The sequence below is a fragment of the Lepeophtheirus salmonis genome, chromosome 7 (genome assembly GCF_016086655.4).
Source record: "Lepeophtheirus salmonis chromosome 7, UVic_Lsal_1.4, whole genome shotgun sequence".
NCBI lineage: Eukaryota > Metazoa > Arthropoda > Copepoda > Siphonostomatoida > Caligidae > Lepeophtheirus > Lepeophtheirus salmonis.
The window spans coordinates 29,488,228-29,511,182 of record NC_052137.2 but is presented as its reverse complement, the minus strand read 5'-3'; the positions used below and the strand labels follow the sequence as shown (position 1 = coordinate 29,511,182).

General features: G+C 31.8%; 1 protein-coding gene across 6 annotated transcripts in view; it reads left to right on the top strand.

The window, feature by feature from the left end:
- The first annotated feature begins 76 nt into the window (after window positions 1–76).
- ckn (CRK like proto-oncogene, adaptor protein) overlaps window positions 77–22,955 on the top strand; it is a 115,118-nt gene continuing 92,239 nt past the window's right edge. For 2 of the 6 annotated variants that reach the window (XM_071889860.1, XM_040716294.2), the window contains exon 1: window positions 17,953–18,312. In XM_071889860.1, coding sequence (XP_071745961.1) covers window positions 18,294–18,312 — 19 coding nt within the window. In that variant the 5' untranslated portion in view covers window positions 17,953–18,293. Of the gene's footprint in view, window positions 535–17,952; window positions 18,313–22,955 lie in introns of those variants that run through there. The other 4 variants (XM_071889859.1, XM_040716295.2, XM_071889861.1 and 1 more) reach the window with 4 other exon arrangements.

Sequence of the window (22,955 nt, the reverse complement as noted above, 5' to 3'; positions counted from 1 at the left end):
CACCAACCAAGGGGACTTTCTCTCAACATATGTACGTTTCTCTCTCTCTCTCTCTCCTGGCTTTCTTTTAAATAATAATGAAAAAGAAGAAGAGTCTGGCACGTGCCGACCATCGTCTTTTATTTAAGAAGAAATCAGTTTTCTTAGAAAGTCGTTACTGGTTATTCGTTGTTACCATCTTATTATTTTATATCCGTCTATTTTTGTAAGGAAATAATTTTAAAAAAAAGTTTGTTTCTGTTTTAACGTTGATTTTTGTGAATTTCCCAAAATATACTTTACTTAGAAAAGTGATATTTTGGACATGTTATTGTTTTAAATTCAATCTTTGTGATACGAAAGTTATTCTCAAACCAACCTACCATTACTGCACACTAAAGATAATCATTCGAAAAGTGAACTATTTCATAGTTCACACCATCCAATCACATATCACATCATCATTCCTATTTGTTGATCCATTTTATTAATTGACGTTCATTGGAATATTTAAGGGAAGGATCCGAGAGCAATGGATATGAGGACCCTAAAGAAGTAAGATCTCATCTTTTCTTTCACTAAACAATTTGCAATTTTATTTTATAAAATAAAATAATGTGTAGTCACTTTTCAAATATTACTTTTTATGTTGAAGAGGTTTAAACAACCGCCGTCAACATCTTACGTAATAACAATTACTACTTTATTTATAATGAATATTATCTCAAGTCGAATGAACACAATCTAACATTAATCTGATTTTCACTGTAGGGATATTACAGATTTTCAAACAGGATTAAATCGTTATTATATTTTTATACCAGTATATGTACATAATATTTAAAAAGTAAACATCAAACTCCTCTAAAAGATGTAAATATCATGAAGAAGAGAATAAGTAGTTATTAAGTTATTTTTCTTGATTATACATATATAATATTAATATATAAATATGCATTTTCATGACTCAGCAAAGTATAAAATTGAGTAAATAACTTAATTCCCTACCTCAACTGAAAAGCCCTAAATAGGTAAATCCATCAGGACAATATTTTGTAGGTATTGTTAACAATTTAATTTGTGAATAGAATGGACTGGACATTCTATAGTTTTTGACAGAGTAATAAAATATTATTATACATGAAATAGTAGACTAGTCAAAATACTCTTTTTTTTATAGGAACTCTTTACATTTAGGGAGAAGCTGTTGCTATCAGGACTTGATTGAGGAGGGAGGTGAGATTTGCATCTCGACTCCATACAACTCCACGGTTTCTGGATAAAATATTGATAACTTTAAAGGATATATAGGAACTAACTAGAGTATATATATTTAGTTTGTAATTCATGAATTGGGGTCTTTTTATAATCAGTATTTGATTTGAGGAGAGTGTTTGTTAGAAAATTAGGGTTGACTTTCAAATATCCATCCATAACTTTGAAGCTTTCAAAAATCGGAACTTGAGATTAAGCAGGACATTTGTGCCGAATTTCAATTACTCATAATAATTATTCTTTTGGTCCAAATTAAATTCCTACAAATTTTTGTTCATATCTTTCTATGGCATTGAATGTACATTACTGAGCAGCGGAAGAGCATGCATTTTTTAGGAACAAGCAACACTGGTCAGGCTTTGTTTGTTTGACTATAACATAAATGTCAATAAAATTTCAGGCAATTTGAAATTTATTTTCCCTACCATAATGTGATTACATTATTACAACAATTTTTGTACATCGTATATTGTTTGTATATATTATGTACATTGATCAATGTCTATATTGTTCAAACAAAATTTTCTTGAAAAAATCAGTCCATTTAATACACACTTAGTCAGATGTATCACAACTTCTATTTTTTCGATCATATATTTTACTCCAAATGAATTCATTAAATAAAGGTAATGTTTATGAATACAAATTATGCATACATCCGTCACAATAAATCCTTTTTTATCAACAGTCCATCTGAACTCCAAAGTCGATATGGAGGAACTATATTTCAAAATATACTTTTAATCCAAAAAATATCTAAATCTAAAATAATATTAAAATCCCGCTTTGTGCGAAAGCGCAGCATAGTTTTACTAAACATCAACATTTGCCTCATGTAGGCATATGTTTAATACGGGTATTCGGAGTCGGTGTCATTTTTGGTGGAGAAGGAGTTAGAAAATTTGTATCGACTCCAGCTACAAAAGTTATTATAACTTATGTAAATAAAACTTATTTATAATCTGAGGCTTATATTGTATATTCGTAAAGTTATTTTCTAAACTATAGGTACTATTAATTTATGAAAAATATTAAGCTAACTAATTTATAAGTTTACTTCACAAATTTCAAACGTGGTCTATAGTCCATGCAATCACAATACCCAAGCACTTCTAAAGTCTAAATTATTATGTAAGATAGAGCTATGGTTACTAACCGTTCTAGTTCATTAATTAGACTTGTGAATAGTCAATGTTATTGGTGTAAAGTGTAACATTCTAGTGATATGTTGTATGTATTGTCGTTCGGCTGCGAGTACATAAATTATTTTCTGAAACATATAAATGTATTAGCAAAAGTCTTAGATAGATTTTGATCTATTTCATTTCTTGGTCATCTAGTTAAAATGTCTTATATTCCAAATATTTTCTTTATACATAGCACAATTATTTACTACATATAACCTATAGCTATAAATTAAATCTATATTTAAAGTATATAGACTCAATAGTACTTATATTAGCTATAAAACATACTATATAAAAATAATAAGATATGTTGAAGTCGGAGTCGGGCATTTATTGTACCGACTCCGCAGCCCTGGTTTAATAGCTGTGTGAATTTTATATGCAAATGCTGCAGACTAAAACTTTATTAAGCGGCATGAAATTTGTCATGGAGTCGTAGATGTGTACTAAAAACAAATCCTGAAAAGTGTAGCTTAAAATAAAATTTCACTGCTCCTACTGAAATGTAGATACAAAACTGTGAGTTGAACTTCTATGGAATTACTTATGGTATAATATTAGTATTACATATTCAATTGGAATGTTTTTCAACAGACGAGACTGTCAGACATTAATTTTCTCAATTTCGCAGGTTATTATGAACGCTCTCATTATTTATATTTCTTCTTTATTACTTTAGGACTTGCGTCATTTGTTTTCAATTAATTACATGTTTGTTTCGTAATAATGGGGATTGAGTCATGTTTATAATTAATTAATGTGTGTTATTATACAACACTATTACATCTTTTCAAAGAGATCTATTGTATACCATATACAATTGAGGGAAATTCACTATCTTAACATCCATGATCCATGAACAGCGATACTGATTGGTTGAATTTTTTTGCTAGCCCGTTTTTATGGAGTTGGCAACCTGAAGAGTCAATTTTATTTTTTATGCTGCTATCATTATTTTTCCATTCCTGAGGAGTGAACTTCATTATGTTCTCCTTGTAAGCTGTTATTGATGTGTACGAAATCGGATTTAACATTTGTGTATCATCATAAAAGACGGAGAGTAACCCTGAGGATCTGTTGAGGAGATATAATGATAAGTCCTTGTTGGACTCAGAGTAGAATTGAGGATCGTCGTTGGAGTAATTCTTGCCTGTCCATTGTATCTTTGCTCCATTCTATAATTTGATTGAATGACGTTACATTTTTTCTTTCAAAACGGTAATTTTTGAATACCTTACTTTAGGAGGGGGGATAGAACCTTTCCCAAAATAAATAAATAAGGAATTTTTCTGCGGACGTCCCTGTAACTCCACAACAAATCATCAAGGTTACTCTCCGTCTTTTAGCACAACACAAGAATGTTAACTCCTCAGGAGTTAAATAATACTGACAACAGCTCAGGAAAAGAAAATTAAATCTTTAGATTACCAATTTAAAATAAACAAAAGACAACATCAACACCGGGGAGCTAAAAGATACACCTGATTTTGATCAATATTTATGTTCCTTCTCCCCCTCGTCATAACTACTTGAAGCTGAAGTAAGGAAATGTGAGGCCAGCTCAGTTGCTCACCCTCAAAATATTTTTCAAATTGTCAGGGTTACCATTCTGTTTTTCGGTTTCTTTTTTTTTAACAAGCCCAAAATGCTAGCGATTAGTATAATTGGCCATGGAGCATCTTCCGAAGTTAGATGGAATTTGAAATTTATAGAGGGGGGGAAGAGTATGAAACTTTTTCCAAAAGGGGGAAGGCAATTTGTATTTGTGTAAACATGTAGGTACATGTATATAGAAAATCTCGAGGATCAGAGACGGACGTCCTCCTGCAAATTCCACCCATGTTTCCAAGTATTTTAAATAAGTTTTCTAAAAGACATTAAGTATTCAATAGCATTTGACGGTATTATATTATATAGAAAAATTATATGGTGAAACGAATAATGAAGAAGGGATTTATATAAGACGTAGTTTTTAATAGTCAACTCTCTTTCTAGATATACAAAAATCTATTGAAATACTTTGAAGCCTCAGGATAAAGATCAAAAATGATCTTAGATAACATTTTTTCTTCTTCTACTAATTAATTATATTAAATTTCTATTAATAGATTATTCTCATTAATTCTTTTGGAGATGCCACTAATTAGGAGGTCTGTATTTTGATTTCCAGTTGTTGTAATATTTGGAAATTTAAGAATAAAAGTATTATAAATTTAAACTTATTTTAACTCTTGTATAATATTGAAAAAAAATTAATAGATGATGTTTTCGTATCCTTTTGAAATGTACTGTATAAATCCATTCAAAACAGTATAACAACCTTATAATAATTTTTGGGTCATCAATGAAATTGTCCTCATCCTTTCAAAGATCTTCTTTAGCAGTGGTTCTGAAATAGGGGTACCCATACCTCTTGGGGTACTCGGAGGCACTCCAAGGGGTACTTGAAATTTTGAAAAAGTATTATACAAAGGTGAATAACACAATGGCATCCGCAGGTACTGGGCTGAAGGGGCTGTAGCCTCCCCCCCCTTAAAAAAGAAATTTTTATTTTTGCTAGAAAAAATTAATATTAGAAATTTTTCTAGAAAAATTTTATAATTGAAATTTTTTTCCAAAAAATTTAATTTTATGTAAACAGCTGTCGATTTGGAATTTTTTTAGAATAAAAATTAATTTAATGAGAATATATATATGGACTTTTGAAATTTTATTCCATATATTTTAACTTTTTTGTAATAGCTAAGGATTTTTTAAATTTTTTACGCAAAAAGATAATTTTTTTGAACAGCTTTGGATTTGGATTTTTTGTTCCGAAAAAAATCAATTTTTTTACAATAGATATAGACTTATATAATTTTTTGTGAATAGCTATGGATTTCTGAAATTTTTTATCCAAAAATTTATATTTATGAAATTTTTTTTCGTCAATACCTATGGTCTTTTGGAATTCAAATAAAAGAAGAATTGGCTAACAATTGCCAACTGATTTTGGGCTTTCTTTTGTTTCTTTCTAATTGAAAGGTTACAATATAGAATAAAAGTAACACCGTGCTAGGGGTATGATTAATTTAGTCAGACTTTTAAAGTGAAAGTGAAAGGAGAAAGATTGAAGTCCTATTTTAATCAATTTATAAAACTGACTGACATTCGACCTTCACCACGTTTTTGTTGTCATATTTTGATCATTATTATTATTAAATTAATCCTTTTTCATCATTTATACATGTGTTGATTTTTCACATATTTTACGAAGCATAAAATATTTTTATGATCATTACTGTTGTTCAAATAATAAGCAATTCAATTTATCTTCAATACATTTTAAATGCACATATCTCACGTCCTTGCCTTTAATGTATCACGCAACCTTTTGAAAGCAAGGTTGCGTGAGGGAAATACACCAAACCACTTGATGATTTTTAGCCAATTCTTCTCAACCATGGAATTATCAATTATTCAATCATTGTATGAAATTGTTCACTGCATAAAATGGGTTATTTCTAATTCAACCAATCAACTACGTTGAGAACACGGATTAGGAGAGCAGAAGCAAAAACATCGGCAGCTGTAAATGAAAGATATTGGACGTTTTAATGTTAGAATTTATATATGATATACATGTGTAGGCACCAGGTTTTATCATTTCCAGGCCTTTTTTTTTAAATTTTGAATCCCGTTTGTAAATAATAAACTCACGGAAATTTAAGTTTTTCTAAATCAATTAAGAATATATAATAAATTTTAAGGTACTCTTACCCATTAATGTGGTGCGTTACCGTAAAAACAATCTTGAATGCATCACTTACAACTTCACTTGTCTTGACCTACACTAAGCTTGACTCAAACTTTACCACGAAAGACTTGAGACCAGATTCAACTTTTGACAATCAAAACTTATTTGAGACTCACGTATTTATTTTTTAGCATCTATCTTTCACCTCTTCTTTAGTTCGACCCTTTAAGCCTAGATAACTTTATACTATACTAGCAAAGGTAATCGAACTTTTTTCGAATTTTTTAAGTTCGATAAAAAGTAAGTATTATGGAACAGAGCCGTTCCGTATCAAAAGCGATCATCCGTATCGATACAGAACCATCTAAAAAAGAAAAATGGTACGGATATACATGGGCTAAAGTGATATTTTATCTGTATCAAATCTACAAATAATGAATTTTAGCTATCACCTTTTTATATCTGTAGGTATTTGTTTAATCTCTCAAAACCTCCAATAGTAAAAAAGTAGTGATTTATCATAACTTTTTATAGAACTTGTTTCAGTATATGGTATTTATTTAATAAAATACATCAAGTAGCTCCACAACCCGTGTTGACTCCTGACTCCCGACACCTCATCGATAAAAAAGGAGGGCGAAGCTGCTATCTGTAAAGATGATGAGGTGAACCTCTATCTGTCAATTACTCAAAGCCCGAATATAATTATATCTTCAAAATTGGCAAATTTCAATTTATCAGGATAAAGTCAAGTGTCAATTTTCCCTATTTCAGATGAATCTGTTGTACTGTTTGCAAATTTACCGTTAAGAAGGAAACTGTGATACATATGTATACGAGGATGGTATATTCCGTCCTCAGCGTGAAGATGGCAGTACTTGTAAATAAAAAAAAGCTAGTTACATCTCTCTAGTATATTTTGACAGTTACTCCCCAAAGTTTAGGGCACAGTTGTTATGTAAGTGTCGTTTGACTGAATTATATGAGTGTTTTTGAAAAAATTGAGAAAATAGAGTAAGGATCTGTCATTGAATATTTAAGCTCTATATAGATTCAAACAATAGCATAATTAAATTTGAGGCGCATTTTTTTGATTCATTATTATTTTTTTAATTGGCATGTCACTTATTTAGTTCTACACATGTATTCTCCTTTTTTCAACTATCACTAATAGGGACTGTTCAACGTCCCGCACGACCCTAGTATCGCAGCAAAACTCAATAAGATTTTTGACGATAACTATGAATAAAAACATTATAAAATGTGTAATATCCAAGCTCAAAGAAAAGTTCATATTACAAGAAAATGAAGCCACAAATAAATTTGAATTTGTGGACTGAAATTCGACTTCCTCTAAATATTTGAAATCCTGTGAGGTGTTGACTTGATAGAGGGCATCCTCAGTGACTATTCTTGTACATAAGACGGAAGCTATAGTGTGTAGGATGTTTTTTAGAGCCCACAGCTCCCACTTTTTTGAATATCTTAACCCGATCCAACCACAATTTTTATTTATTGACTAGTAAGTAAGGAAGAAGCTAATTTTTGGTGGATTATTCATAATTAAATGGAGCTTGAAATATAGGAAAGTGCTATATTCAAGTTTTTTTTTTCTTCATAGTTTTTGTATTGGGAGGGTGCCTAATTGAAGTGACCATGGATGACTTCCCAGTCCCCATTAATAGGCCAAAAATACTACCATTAAAAAATGAGTTCTTCAGTGATTACAAGTAGAAGTCACTTGATGCCAGGTCCGGACTGTAAGGTGGATGCATAAGAATTTTCCATCCAAGCTCCTGAAGCTTCTGGCGCGTCATCAAGGATGTGTGTGACCTGACACTGTCTTGATGATGTCCTGTTGTTTATTATTCGCCAATGCTGTACGCTTCTGTTGTATCTCCATCTTCAAACGGTCGAGTTGTTCACATTAGAGGGCAGAATAGAGTGGGGTGGGGGGAATCACTCGAACCACTGTTGTGCATCACAAAATTTGTTGGTCGCTTTTGAAACGTTTTTCCGTTTCAGGTAGTAAAAATGTAAAATATGGCATTTTTCTTCCTTTGAGACCTCCATACTCAAAGCACAATAATTCACGATTGAGCCGGCCAAGGGCAATAAAGTATAAAAACAGTTTGTAGTATACACTCACACATTTACAACATATTTTCGTATGATCTTATGAGGAACAAGATATACTTAGTTAAAAAACGAAATACGAAATTAAAAACCCAAAAAATCCCGGGAAAACGATATTTCGGGAGATAAATCCTAATATCTACGTACATTACATACAAACACATAATATAATTGCCCTTAAATGCATTTACACATGCACATAGATAATCGAGACATATAAAAAACAACAGAGGCATATCAACATATATCTATCTACCTTATTTAATAATATGTATAAATATAATCATTTACTAACACTTGTTTTCTCCATGTTTATCCAACTTATGTTTAAGAAGGAAATTTCGAATCAGTCGTATTTATGTATATTAGGGTGGGGCGTTTTGAAGGGGTTTCATCAACTTTTTATCATTTTGATATCAGAGTATCAGGACAAGTATTTGTATATGTATATAAATACCCGTTGCCTGAGTTCAATTTGAGAAGAAAATAAGTTAATAATTTTGGCTTTTGGATTGTTTGTATTCTTTAAGCAATGATGGCTTTTAGGTGGTTGCAAAAGGCATGGCACCCGCCCCTGTCCTCTGTCATGGAGTCCCAGTTCCGGCTGACAGTGGCTTTGAGGGGCTCGCTGTTTGGATGACGGACACTGCAGGCTTTCCCTTCGACATGTATCTAAAATGTGTAGTCGAAGGGTTGGCATGAGTATAAAAAAGGATTTCAAAAGAACTCAAAAGACTCGTTCAAAAGAGTCTTGCAGCGGAAGAGATGGGCTTCATTCATTGCTGGTGTGTCAAAAGTGGCCTCTCCACCTTCATAAGGCTCTTTTCACTCACTTTTTTTATAGCTCTCTGGAGAGAACCCCTAAGATCTCTTGCATGGGCCCTCTTGGACTAGATGGGATTGGCTTATGGTGTTTTCTTTCATTCCTCCGGGTCCAGTTTGGCCTTTTTGACAGAGGCCTTCTTCCTCTCCAACGTTTTGGACTTGTTGACGACGTAGTCCTGGAGACACTAACCTACTTGGAGTGCTCAAATACAAATTCATCGATCACGTTCAAGTGTCCTTTTCTAGACTTGTAGGTTTGTTTAGTTTTGAAACTAATTTTGTATGCTTTAATATATCGAAATATGAAATAATTTCAATCACTAAACCTTCACTAATTATTGAATTATTAAGTGTTCAAATTTCAATGTACCTCCCGGTATTCTTGAGCTTGCACATAAACGATACTCTGGGTGTTATTATACACATCTTTGCACCTTAGAGACTGGCACTGCCTTTACTTTCCATTTGATTGGAACAATACAAAAAGGTACATTTTACTTTCCACTCTAGATCACATGACGTACAGTTGCCCATGTGAGAAGCAGAGATCATGCAGATGAAGCCCCGCCATCTAGTGATTTGTTGATTGACATAGGGGCACTGAATAGTTTATTAGAGTTCACTTTTTTTTTTTAATGTAATGTATTTATCCTGATATAACAGGATAATATTGTGTAGATGAAGAGATTAAATAACAGAATATTTCAACGCTATGCAATCACGCAACCTATTAAGATAAAACATTAATTTCATGAATTGTAATAAATCAAAATGGAAATCTAATTAAATGTGCATAATCTTTATGCCAAGCCACATCCGTACAGCAAATTTCAACTAAAAATATTTTTCAAAAGTGGAGATATCACTGCGTACATACAAACATACGTGAGTGGCATATGCTGTAGATTTGTGTTAAATATGAGCTCGAGGAATGGGTCGCAGAGTTTCCCCAATACATACTGTACATTTTTAAAATATATTTTTTATAATTTGTGGACACCAAGCTGCAGAAGAAGTAGAGAAAAAGGGTTCTGGCTTCATTTGAGAAGCGAGATTATATATTTTATTGATTATAATTAACTATTATGGTAGAAAAAATTGAAATATTATTATTTCCCGCTCTTGATACATGAAGATAAAAATAAAACAATAATTGGTGGAAAATTCAAAATTTGTGGAACCTACAATTTTCATTCAATAAGAACGAAATTTAAAACATTCTAATATTATAGGTCTAAAATAATAAGTCAAGCTTATAGTCAGGAATCAAATTTCGGACCATGATTGGTAATAATCAGTAAGAAAAAAAAAAAAAAAAAAAAAAAAAAAGTAAAATGTTTCAGCTGAATAAGGCATGAGCAAACTCCAAAAAAAAAAGAGGCCGAAAATCAACATGGTAAATCTAACAATTTGATGTTTTGGAGGAGAGCAGCTTATCTATCATGACGTTTCCTTTCATCAGTTAGTAGCAGCTATATCTTGGGGAAGGAAATAAACTATTGTATGGACAATAATTACTCAGTTGTCGATCCTCAATTCTACTCTGAGTCAAACCAGGACTTACAACTATAACATCCCAACAGTTCCTCAGGGCTACTCCCCGTCTTTTGTAAGTTTACATAAATATTCATCAGGGTTTTAATAATAACGAATGTAGTGGGAAAGGAAGTTCACTCCTCAGGAAATAAAAAATAACGCCGACAGCCTAGGAAAATAAAAATCCCTCATCAGTTTGCCCACTCCCAAAAATTAACGGGCGAGCTAAAAGATCCATCCCATCTTTATCACTAAATATTAGAATTCAGGGGTTGCATTATTTTTTTGCAAGGCTATCTGTCACTTTATTTACAAACAAATATATGTAAACAACGCTCATGCCCTATTTGAAAAACTTACAAAATATGTTAAAGTATTCTGAAATTTGGGGCATGAAATAGTCCTTTAAGGTGTATCAAATTCCCCAATACCCCTATATCCTCGATTTCAAAAATTTTGATGTTTGACCCACTCTAAGGTACAAATATACATATTTTTGTTCTCTGTTTTCAATGGCAAACAAACAAATGAATGCTCGTTGCAAAAAAGAAATAAGAAAATCATTTGGATTTCATTGTTTTGAAGAAAAATAAAAAAGTTTATTTTTATGTTGTCAACAAAGAGAACTTAAATTGACCCTCGGTTAAAGTATTTATAAATATAATCAAGATATTTGGCTTTGTTTCAATATAAAGAAGAGACTGTTAATATTAAAGAGGCAAAAGTGTACTATCGTGTCATAATTCTGACATGATAATATGTATATAATTAATTCATGCAATATTAATCAGGGATTACGTAGATAGCTTAACGTTTTCAAATAGCGTGGGTGGAATAAGTATTTGATCCTTTACCGATTTTGCACATTTGCTCACTGACAAAGAAAAGAACGGTCTATGATTTTAATTGTAGGTATATTTTAACAGTGAAAGACAGAATATGAACAAAAAAAAGTGCCGAGTATAACCCTAAGAACACCATTCCCATGGGTGCATAATATATATCCCGCCGGTATGTAAAAATAAAATAATTTTCAGAAGTCAGACTTTTGGCATTGTTGCTGTTAGTTTTTTGTGGATATACAGGTGTGATATCATTCCAAGCATTCTTCAAAATGTTTCACAAATCATTCTTACTTGTAGGGTACTTTTCTCGAACTTTTCTGTCTGGGTGTTCCCCCCATAGCTCTATTGGGTTCAAATCAGGAGATTGAGCTATCCATCGCAAAAGAGGTAAGAGGCTTCATTCTTTTCCAAAGAGTTTTTGTAGAGCTTGGATGTATGTTTTGGGTCGTTGTCTTGTTACAAAACAAGCTGGTGACCATTTTGAAGAATGCTTGGAATGATATCACACCTGCCTAACTTGAAAAACTAACAGCAAGAATGCCAAAAGTCTGAAAAGCAATTAAAGTAGCCAAGGAAGGATTTTTTTATGAAACAAAAATACTTTGATTTTTTGATCCGGGTACATGATCCCTCCTATATCTCCCTGACACACGATCACATCAGACATCTTCTATTAGTGATGGATCTCGGGTATATGGCCAATTAATTTCAGACTCGACACAGGTTGGCCTTACTGGCCTTTGGGTCTTCATGATGTTAGACGTGATTTAATCGTGATTATCTTGCTTTTTTTTTGTTTTTGAGCTTTTAGCCAAGGGACTATCACTTTATATTTAACTCAATAAATTGATCAAAAATACGATTTAAAATATGCTAAAGACTTTTTCTGGTACGGGTATCTATAAGTGTATTAACTTGCACAGTTTGAGCTCTATAATAATCAAAATTTCCTACCATTGATAGTAATAATATCAGGATTATATAATCATTGTACTAAGGCACTAAACTTTGTTAAATACAATAATAGATGTATTTCACGTTTCTGAGAATATGATATTTATTGTCTAATCATCTGGATATAGTTATATACATTAAAAAATTATTATATTTTACATGTATGTATGTATGTGTACAAATGCACAATGAAAAACAATTTTCCAACATTCATCTTTTGAATATATGTTATCACAAGACACAATTGTATCTCTAGCATATCAACCAATCCTTGGTATTATTTTAAACAATTCCCGACCATTCAAAATAGAATTGTCCCACTGTTGGGAATAATTAGCCAAGCACTACCAATTACTTTTTCTTCCCTTCTATTTATTTTTTGAAAAAAGGCTGAGAGAACCAATGTAGATTTCTGTATCATATGTAGTGATGAAAATCGTGTGTATTTTGGGCATGTAAAAAAAAATCAGCCTAGGTACCTTGACAATTTGAAGAATGTTTTGGAGGAGAGCAGCTGGGCTCTCATGACGTTTCATTAGATCAGCTACACTCATCTGTGACGAGGGAGGAGGGAGAAAAAGAAATAGACACAAGGACATTGGAAAGAATTATTTTGATGTCAATCCCTAATTCTACTCTGATTCCAACAAGTTCTTACAATTATAACGTCACAGCCTATCCTACAGGTAACTTTCCGTCTTTTAGTAGCCCACACGAATGTTCAATCAGGTTTTGAATATAATTGAATATCGTAGACAAGAAAGTTCACAACTCAGGAGTTAAATAATAATGACAACATCACAGGAAAAGAAAATTCATTCTGCAGATTACCAATTCCAAAAATAACGGGCGAACTACAAAATATACACAATTTACATCACTAATATATGCCGCGTATATTAAGGATCAGTGTTGTAAATTTTACCAATTATATATCAATCATCCCTTTTTTTTGTACCTAAAGTTTATAATAGAGAACGCATAGTTTAAAATTAATAGAATATTACTTATGATTCAGTCAAGCATCGATTTTTTTTTTTTTTTTCCGGTTCGGTCTCACTTTATGATGTTTTCATTATTTTAAAAAAGATCTTAAATATCTAGATAACCTTACAAATCTAAACAGTAAACGATATGTTCTTGAACAAATGTTGAATGCATATAAGATTCAAAATAATTTAGAATCTCTCCATCTATATTTCATTTATTACACTATGGAATTATAATCATAGAACTGAAGTATAGGTACAACCATTTGAGACTTAGGTATGCTTTTAATTTGCCAATAATCGCTTAGGCCTATGATCATTCTTAATTCATTAAGACCGAGTTAACTGGACTTCTGCGTTCTCCAAGATTTAAAACCTAAGGGAATCAAAAGAATATATGTACTTAATTTAATCATTCATCTCAAAATAGGATCGAATCCGTAGTTACGTATTCCAAGAGGTATGCCAGAATGGAAATTCCTCTGAGCTATCTCTGTCTAAACTTTGCATGACGTCATTGTACTGTGTTAATAATTTAAAAAAAATGTATGACGCCATAAACTATTTATTTGTAATATCTATTTAGACCAATTTTAAATACGACTGATAATTTTGGTACCAAACTAGACCAAATTGTTCCTTTGGACGGATCTAGACGTATTTTTTCCTTTGGACCAGTATCTCTGTGTGACTCTTAGTTCAGTTAAGTATCAGTCCAGTCCAACCCTATATATCAGTCCTAAAAACTTATAAAGTTTGGTCCTTGATGACATCACTCAACTTTATTTCACTTCTTTTTTTTTTTTAATCAGTTCTAGTACTGACAATCCGAAACCCAAGACTAATAGAAAAACAAATTCTGATTGTTTTTCATCAAATTGAAGTATTAAGTTATGCTTAAAAAGTACTCTTTGCATAATGACTGCAACTTATAGGATTTGAATGAGATGGGAATAATCAATCCCCAATGGACTCATGAATTATATGAAATATAATTATTTTATACGGGATTCATTTCTAGGGACATTAATTGGAAGCTGGCCTAGACCTTTGTTGCTCTGCCTATACGGAAATGGTAAGGAAATTACCTTCGTGTGAAATAATTTCTGTTGTTAATTGTATTTACTATGCTCCAAGGAAATAAGACTCCCTCCCCATCATAGCGTGTGATGAATTATGAAGAGTTCCATGAGTAAAGGTTAATTCATAAATAAATGCATTCATTTACAAAACTCTTGAGAATAATTGAGGATAATTATTACTTTTGATATGTAATTTTAAACGATTCATATTATGGAGTTCTCTTGCTATGGTGCAGTGGTTCTCATTTTTTTTTTTGCAGTGTGATTCTACCACCTGAGAAAATAACAAGATATCCAAGTATCAAAATTATTTTAATTCTTAAAATTTAACAAAATCTCAAGTTTTTTGTATGACTATTATTTATAAAATATATATTCTTTGACCTTTTTTGAGAAACAGTGTTCTGTGACATATATTTTCTACTTATATAAAATAACCATGGAGGGTTAAATAAAACTATTAAGAAACCTCACTTACTCTAATTTATCTAAATTTCAAGTTTATATTCTAGAGCAAGAGTTCTCAACCGTTTTTAAATTGACCCAAATGAAGATATAGGTAATTTTTCCGCGAGCATTTTTGCCGCCGTTAATTTGGATGCTTACATTTTATTCCCTATTCATTTCTCCTCTTGCACAATGACTCTATATGAAATTTAAAGAATTTAGATATCAGACCCGTAATCACCCTGAGAACAAGGTCCCGCAATAGTTTTTTTGACGAATATTTCATGTGGCAAAATCACAAAGAGGCGAATTTGTCAGAGGCTAAAATGTATGGGGTGAAATTACCCCCGGCGAAAATGTTCACGGCAAAAGGACCATTTATCTTCCTAATGAGAATTTATTCAGTAGTCCAATAGTCCCCAGTAGATCTTATATCAACAATCTCTCCCTGTTTTTGAGGTTTTTACTACATGCTACATAATTACGAATAAATTATGATAGTACTTAATACTTATTTACATACATTGATTTTGGGAATATATAAAAGACACACACACACAAAGGAAGGAAATCAATACAAAGCTTTATTGATTTATTGCACAATTCATAGACATACACATGTACTTCCTACTAAAATATTCACAATCAAAATATTGTGGACTTGAATGGGAAATAAGTTTGTTATTTGTCTATTAACAGTCATAAAAGCTTGGATGGGTGTCGTGAATAGGGATTCCGGATTCCCTTTCCACCATCAAGCTCAACATCCCCACTTATGAAAATGAGTGGCATACTAATAGAATTGACACACTTTCTATATAGTAGATTTGGTAAAGTCGTCAATTTTAGGAGCCTTAACAACCAAGGTTTATAATAATAAAAACCCTTTCAATATTAATAATAAGCCTATAACTACCAAATTATTTTTTTCTGACAAATTTTAATTTCTTTTAAATATGTTTTTAGCATAAATATGCGTCATTTATTAAATAACTGGGAGAAAATTTAAAAAAAAAATCCAAATTTATTCACTTTTGTGAACTAATTAGTAGCTCAGGCTAAAAAAGTTAAATGCTATTACATATTATTTTAATTTTTTCTTGTTCATAGATTACCTAGAAGTAGAGTAATTAGTGGAACAGGATGCAATTAAACTCCACTGACATTCCTTGCAATTTACACAATTATGTAAGCCTATTTCTTGTTAAATGATTGAGTGAGCAATAAAATATGAAATAGTACTCTACTGTTCAAGTTGTAAAACTTTCGTTCAACAAGTTATTTCTGTTTATAAGACCCACATGGGTTTGAAATGGAACATATATATTCAAACGGTTCTTTCAGGGTTAAGATATTAGTAAACTAATTTTTTTTTGAGGGAGCATCTAATTTTGGCCGAATATTTGGGTATTGGATTTTTTTATTTTAGAAAATACAATTCCTACGATTTTTATAACTAATTAAACTAATTGATATCCTCACGGAGTCATGGATTGATATAGAATAGATCGTATTCCCGGATCCATAGTACGTTATAAGTAAACTTGTATTACTCAAAAAGTTCAAAAACCCAGCCGGCTGTGATTACTCAAACTTTTAAGGATCTTAAAATAGATACGAGAGATTTTCCGGATCTTAAAAACATAAATATTGCTTAATACTTAATCCAAGTTATTAAAAAAAAATACTATCTACCAATGTTGAACATAACATCTCGTATTTATCTTGATAATTACTTGGAACGACATCTACACAAACGGTTGTATCCTGTAATTATTTCACACGGGCTTACCTAGCTCACAAACACAAAAATGTATACTTTATTTGGTTGTCAGCTATCGATGTTTCTTCTTTTTTTCTTAACACTGATGGGTTGGATACGAATTAGTTCTTTTTAAGCAATGAACAATTCTTAACAATTATTTAAAACTAATTCAGTAGTTGGGAAAAAATGCCGAACTACCAACTGATTTTGGGTTCTCTTTTTGTTTCTTTTCCGAAGAAGAGGTTGCAAGATACAATTTAAAGTAACGAAGTGTCCAATGTTATCATAATAATCTTAGTAATAATAACTACTAATATGTTCTATTATTAATACAATTGTACTATTAATTGTTTCGGCATCAGTAATCCCTAAAAATGTAATGTTAATCCGGATTAAAATTTTTTGGGTGCGAACTTGGGGTAAAATTCCATACATGTATCCGTCTGATTTTGGTTTCAGATCTGGATCCGAAAGTTCGAATACCCAAAATTTATCAGACTACTTGTGTTTAAACATCCCAGCCTATCCGAAAATGTGGATCTGTTTATACTTTAGTCATAGACAATGTATTGCCAATCAAAACCTGACAAAATCTGAAATAGTCAAATTTTGTCGAAAAATTCAAATTACTCCGTGTCATCATTTTTTTGTCATATATAAACTTTTGTATTTAGCTGGGGTTTTTCACATTTCATAATATTATGTTTTCAGTCATAATTATCTTTTAAAATCCTATTGAGTTTTGCCGCGATACTAGCACCATGAATCTGGAGACATGTCGTTCCGCACGTTAAACAGTCCCTATTCGAAATTCGTAAAAAATGGTAAAATACTTTTGAATTTCCCGCTTGTGTATTTATCAAAATGCCAGAATTTAAAGATATATAATAATTATTATTTTAATATGTTATTATTATTGTATCAATGTATGTTGTACTACGTGCACTCCTTTTGCTTTGTACCTTCTATTATGATAATATATATTTGACTCATTATGAGATAAGTAGCTACAAAGCACTCAATACTGCCTATACATATTTACAATCCATGATTAGAATCTTTTATTAAAGGGCCCTTTTTTTTCATATCTGAGTGCCTCATGATATGAAAAATGTTTTATGTCTCATGTCTGTACATATATGGGAAGAAATACAACATAATATTATATAAATAATATCGTGCTGACGAACACTTTTGTGTTCCTTTGTGTCTGCGGAGAAGTTTGAGCGCGGCGTTGAGTGAAGCTTCCTTCCCACTTTAATGTGTACGTACGCGCGCGCGCCTGTGATTGAGAGAGTCTTGTTCGATCTGTAGTACGACTACGTATTTTTATCCCTGATCTAGTTGTGTGCGTGGACTCTGGCCTGCTAGGAAGTCTGGAGCGGATCTTTAAAAGTCTTTGCTAGTGTAGTTCTAGTTAATTTGCAGATCGTGATGTGCTTTTCAAAGTGTGGATTTGTGAAGTAAAAAGTGTGTGTTGTATAGTGGAATTATCTCTGATCATTCTAAGGATCATTTTAAGAAGAGTTGGACCAAAATGAGGAAAATTAGTAGTGGTAAGTGGATGAAAGGAATTATGATTTAATATTAAGGAAAGTAAGAACCCCCTCTTACGTCATTGGTAGGGAAAAGAAAGAGAGAGAAAATGCCCGGAGTTGTTCTCCTCGGAGCAGATGTCACAGGAGTGAAATGACCTTTTGGGATGCAATTATGTAATGTTGTTTTCGTATAGAAGTATGGGAAAATGCGAGGAGTCGTTTTCCCCTCATTTCACCCCCTCCCCCTTCCTCGCTTGAGTACATTTCCTCCCTCTCCGCTTCAGCCCTCCCTGCCTCTCAACTCCACTCTCAAGTCAGAGGAAGGGGTCAAATCCTCATTTCCCTAATGAGTTTATCACTTGAATTCTATAAACGAAATTATGAAGCTATTTATAGAATGACTTCTTCAATCAGATTCGTAGCAAAAGAAATGAAGAATTTGTGGCCTTAAGGCCATCCACACTCTTTGTTTCTAACATTCCATTCACAAAGAGAAACTCCATCTGATTTTTTGTCATACTTCATGATTAAATAATAAAAATAGTTTTTGCATTTATGTCATATTTTTATCATCAATTTTGTTAGTTGTTTGACCGGATTCTCTCTCTTTTCTCCCATGTTAAATCTCCCACCTACGCGCCTAAAGGGAAATGACGACCACTTTCGCAGAACAAGGGATTTTTTGCTAAAGTAAAAGTTTTATATCCAATTATTCCTCCATGAATTTATAGTTGCTATAAAAATACACTAACAGAGAGTAGTACTATTCATACCGTGGTTGTATTGGGCCTTAATAGGGGGCTTCTAACCGGCATTGTCCCACTTATCGGTCCTCGAAAAAGTAATACATTCTTAAACGCCCTCTACAAGGGATCATTTTCACTTTTATTATATTAAAGTATCAACCGTTTGAGTTAGTTTTGGTAAATTTAAATTCTCTTTAAAATACGGGAATATTTTTTGTCATTATATTTAATTAAGGGCAAATAAAAGTCTAAATTAGGCCTCATAGCTGTATCAATAATAAAAAAAACTTAACATCTACATTGAATACTACTTGATGTCAATGATAAACTATCATATTTGTATATAATCAAAGTAATGTGTGCTGAAAGTTCAGTTTATAATGTCTAAGTCTGTATCGATTTGAGTCTAGAAAAGTGTGATAATTAGAGAAAAATGTATCATTCCTTCCATTGTAATAGTTAATTTTTATCTACAATATGGGGATAAGATTGTATAAAGATGTAATAACATATTTATAACACATACAGGGTCTGATATATTACAAATATGCATTAGGAGGATATATTTTTGATAGAGGGTTTAAGGTCTTTTATTCATTAGCCCCATTTTGGCATCTAACAATGATTATTTTTCTTAAAATGAATGATTTAAAGGTTTTTCATTGTTATAAAACTTGGTTGTTTAGGTCTTAAAATGGACGACATCAACAATACTGACGTCATGTAAAACCCTCTATTGTTCTGATCTACACTGCTAGCTTTTATATCCACTCAACTCTCAAAATGGAAAGTAAATATTTGAAAAAAACATAGGGGAGCTGATCTTGTCTGTTTTTTCTTGTATCCAACTGTAGATTATTATTTAGAAAATAGTTATTAATTATTATATAGATTGAATTGAACAATTTATCAAAATAACTATCAATGACCGAGTATGAAATGACACAAATTCTAAACGAAGCCCCCTTGATTGATATAAATTAATAGATAAATCCAAATCCTATGTAATGCCTTTTATGAGTTCATAAAATACAAGGGTCAACTGTTTTAAATCATACTAGAGTCAACTTATGAAAATAAAAGAAAACAGCTAAAATGGAAATTCACTACATCTTTGTTCATTCCAAAAAGGGAGCCGTGATAGGGACTGTTTGACCGGGGATGGCGTCCGCTGTTGTTAGTGTATTTATGCTAAAATAATCTTAAAAAAATATATATATCTTTCTTTTTTCTTCATTTTCAAAAAAATATAAAGGATATCGTAGAGTGGGGGTATACAACATTTGACGTGATCTTACGTTACACTAACGCCCTCAAGCAAACTATGCTTATCTATGTACTTGTCTTCAGAATCAGGCCGCTAGTATCACGGCAAAACTCAATGAGTGACTAAAAACACTCTCATATGTGAAAAATCCTTGCTCAAAGGAATGTTTATATCTCAAGAAATAATTTGTAAATTGATTTTTTTTTGACATAAATTTGACTTCCTCTCAGTGTTTAAAATGAGATTATGTCAAATTTGAATTAGATAGAAGGCGCTATTGTTCTTATACGCCAAACAGTTTTTATAGGCAAGGCTCCACGGTCGTTAAAATTAGCCACTAGCCAACAGGGCTAGTCATTTTTTTTTTAAATTAGCCCTGTGAAAAATTTACGATCCCAGAATACCACAAATATTGAATCATTTTTAGACAATAAAGGCCTAGTCTTGGTATGTAATCGGAAATATTTAATTTGGCTTAGATTCGAAGGGAAACCCCTATAGAATACTGTTTTGTCCAAACAGAAACAAAGAACCAAATGGTATACGGAATATGTAAATTACATCGGTTGGCTCTGGAATTGAAATTTACTGTGTGTTCGGCACTTAGAAATGTCAGTTTTGTTAAACATATTTTCAAACTACACAGAAAGGGAAATATTACGAAATGTATCTTTAAAAAACAACACTTATATTTTTTTTTTTCAATGTCTATTCGACGTATGTGACGTTGACACAAGGTAATACCCATAATCTGAACCCAAAATTGCCTGTGTATATGCGGTATTTAAGGTACTGCATTACGTAGCCGAACGGACTAGATTCAGGCCGCTTTGAGCTAAGTTGACTGGTTTTTGGACTAGTGAGCTAGGGTGGGTGTGGATCCCTGCCTATAGCGTCCGATTCGGAAGCATCTTTAAAATTAAAGGACGAGATTGGACAAAAAGTCCAAATCTTTATGACCAATACATCCCTAATTAATACTAGTAAGAGTAGGTGGTGTTATAACTAGAAGGTATACTATTTCTAATGAGAGAATCATCAGTAGTTGCTTACAACAACTACTACTTGCTTCCTTGCTAGCTTAGATTCTCTCAAATTACACTCCCTATCAAATCTTATTTTTCTCTAGTAATCATATTCATAAATAAAAGGAGTTTAATGTGTGTAAATCCTAGAAATATATATAATGATTACTCTTTCAATAAATGACCTTGTCAAGGAACAACAACAAGAGCAATACTTACAAAAAAAGCTTTTACTTCATATTGGATGATACGTACATATGTTGAATGGGATGCTAATTAAAATGGACATGTATTTATTAGAGTGGGTATAAAATCCCTATTTCATCATACTGTAAAGGACGTGTCACGGCCAAATTTCAGAACGAATTAAACGTATTCATATTTATATTGTGGATTTTCACATATTTTCTACCATTATAACCAATTATGATGTGAAATTTGATCCATAGAGAAAGTTGAAGGGTATTTTTAACCTATTATCATCAAATGATTCAAGTTTTGTTTCTATTGGAGGATAAAAAATTGGGGTTTCTGTGAAATATTGTGTTATTTTCATCTTTATGCATCAAGAGCGCGAAACAATAATATTTGTATTTTTTTCTACCAATAATTACTCTTCACAAAAGAAATACATTATGTATATGAAAAAATGACGTTTTAAAAGTGTATGTTATTTATTGGCGAAACCCTCACTCCCTAGAACTCATAATATTTGATACAAAATACAATCAAATCCGGATATAAGAAAAATACACTTATAGTCATCGCTATCTCAGATACCAATTTTTTAATAACTAAAATACTTTGCATGGAAAAAATATGAAGCAAAAAATCCGCATAATGTGAACTTAGTCTTCCCTTTTTAATAGGAATTAATAAGAATCCAGAATTCCCATGAGGATTTTTCTTTTTTCCTTTATACGTAGGTACAAATCTTTAACTGTCGCCAACATTTTTGTTCCGAATGTTTATTTTTAAATGCATTTCACATTGCTTCCCAATCAATACGGATACATATATATCATAGGTGCCTCCAGAAAAACACTTATGCTTTTAAAATGTGCTAAAAGTCCTCCGTGATTTGTCAAAAACAGGATCTAATCAAACAAGCGTTGTCTCGATATAGAGCTTTTCAAAATCACTTATTTACAAAAGTATCAGAAAAATTGTGGGCCTTTTATATACTTCGAATACAAGAAAAATACGGATATAGTCAATTTTTCATCTGAAAAATAGCAGTTGTCTTTATCCAACTGTATTTATAACACATGTGCTGAAAAGTCCCGGGGTTCACAAATAGGGCGAGTTCTTTTTTAAAATTAACCTCATTTTCAGTTAGTATCAACTTTCAAAAGACAGCTGATAAAATTTAATGATAAGTGTGACGCTACTTTTTGTTATTTCAAAAACGATGGATCAAAAAAAAATTATGTTTTATTTTTACATTGCTTCTTGTTAGTAAAAAATACCGTTCAAGCTAAGTAATGGCTTGATACTGTGCCATAAAGTTAAAAAAAGCCAATTTTGAACGAGAAAAACAACAACAACCATTCTTTCTTTTTTTACTTTTCAGCCAATGTTCCCAAAGCTTTTTTGGGATCGACCCTTAAAATATATGGATAT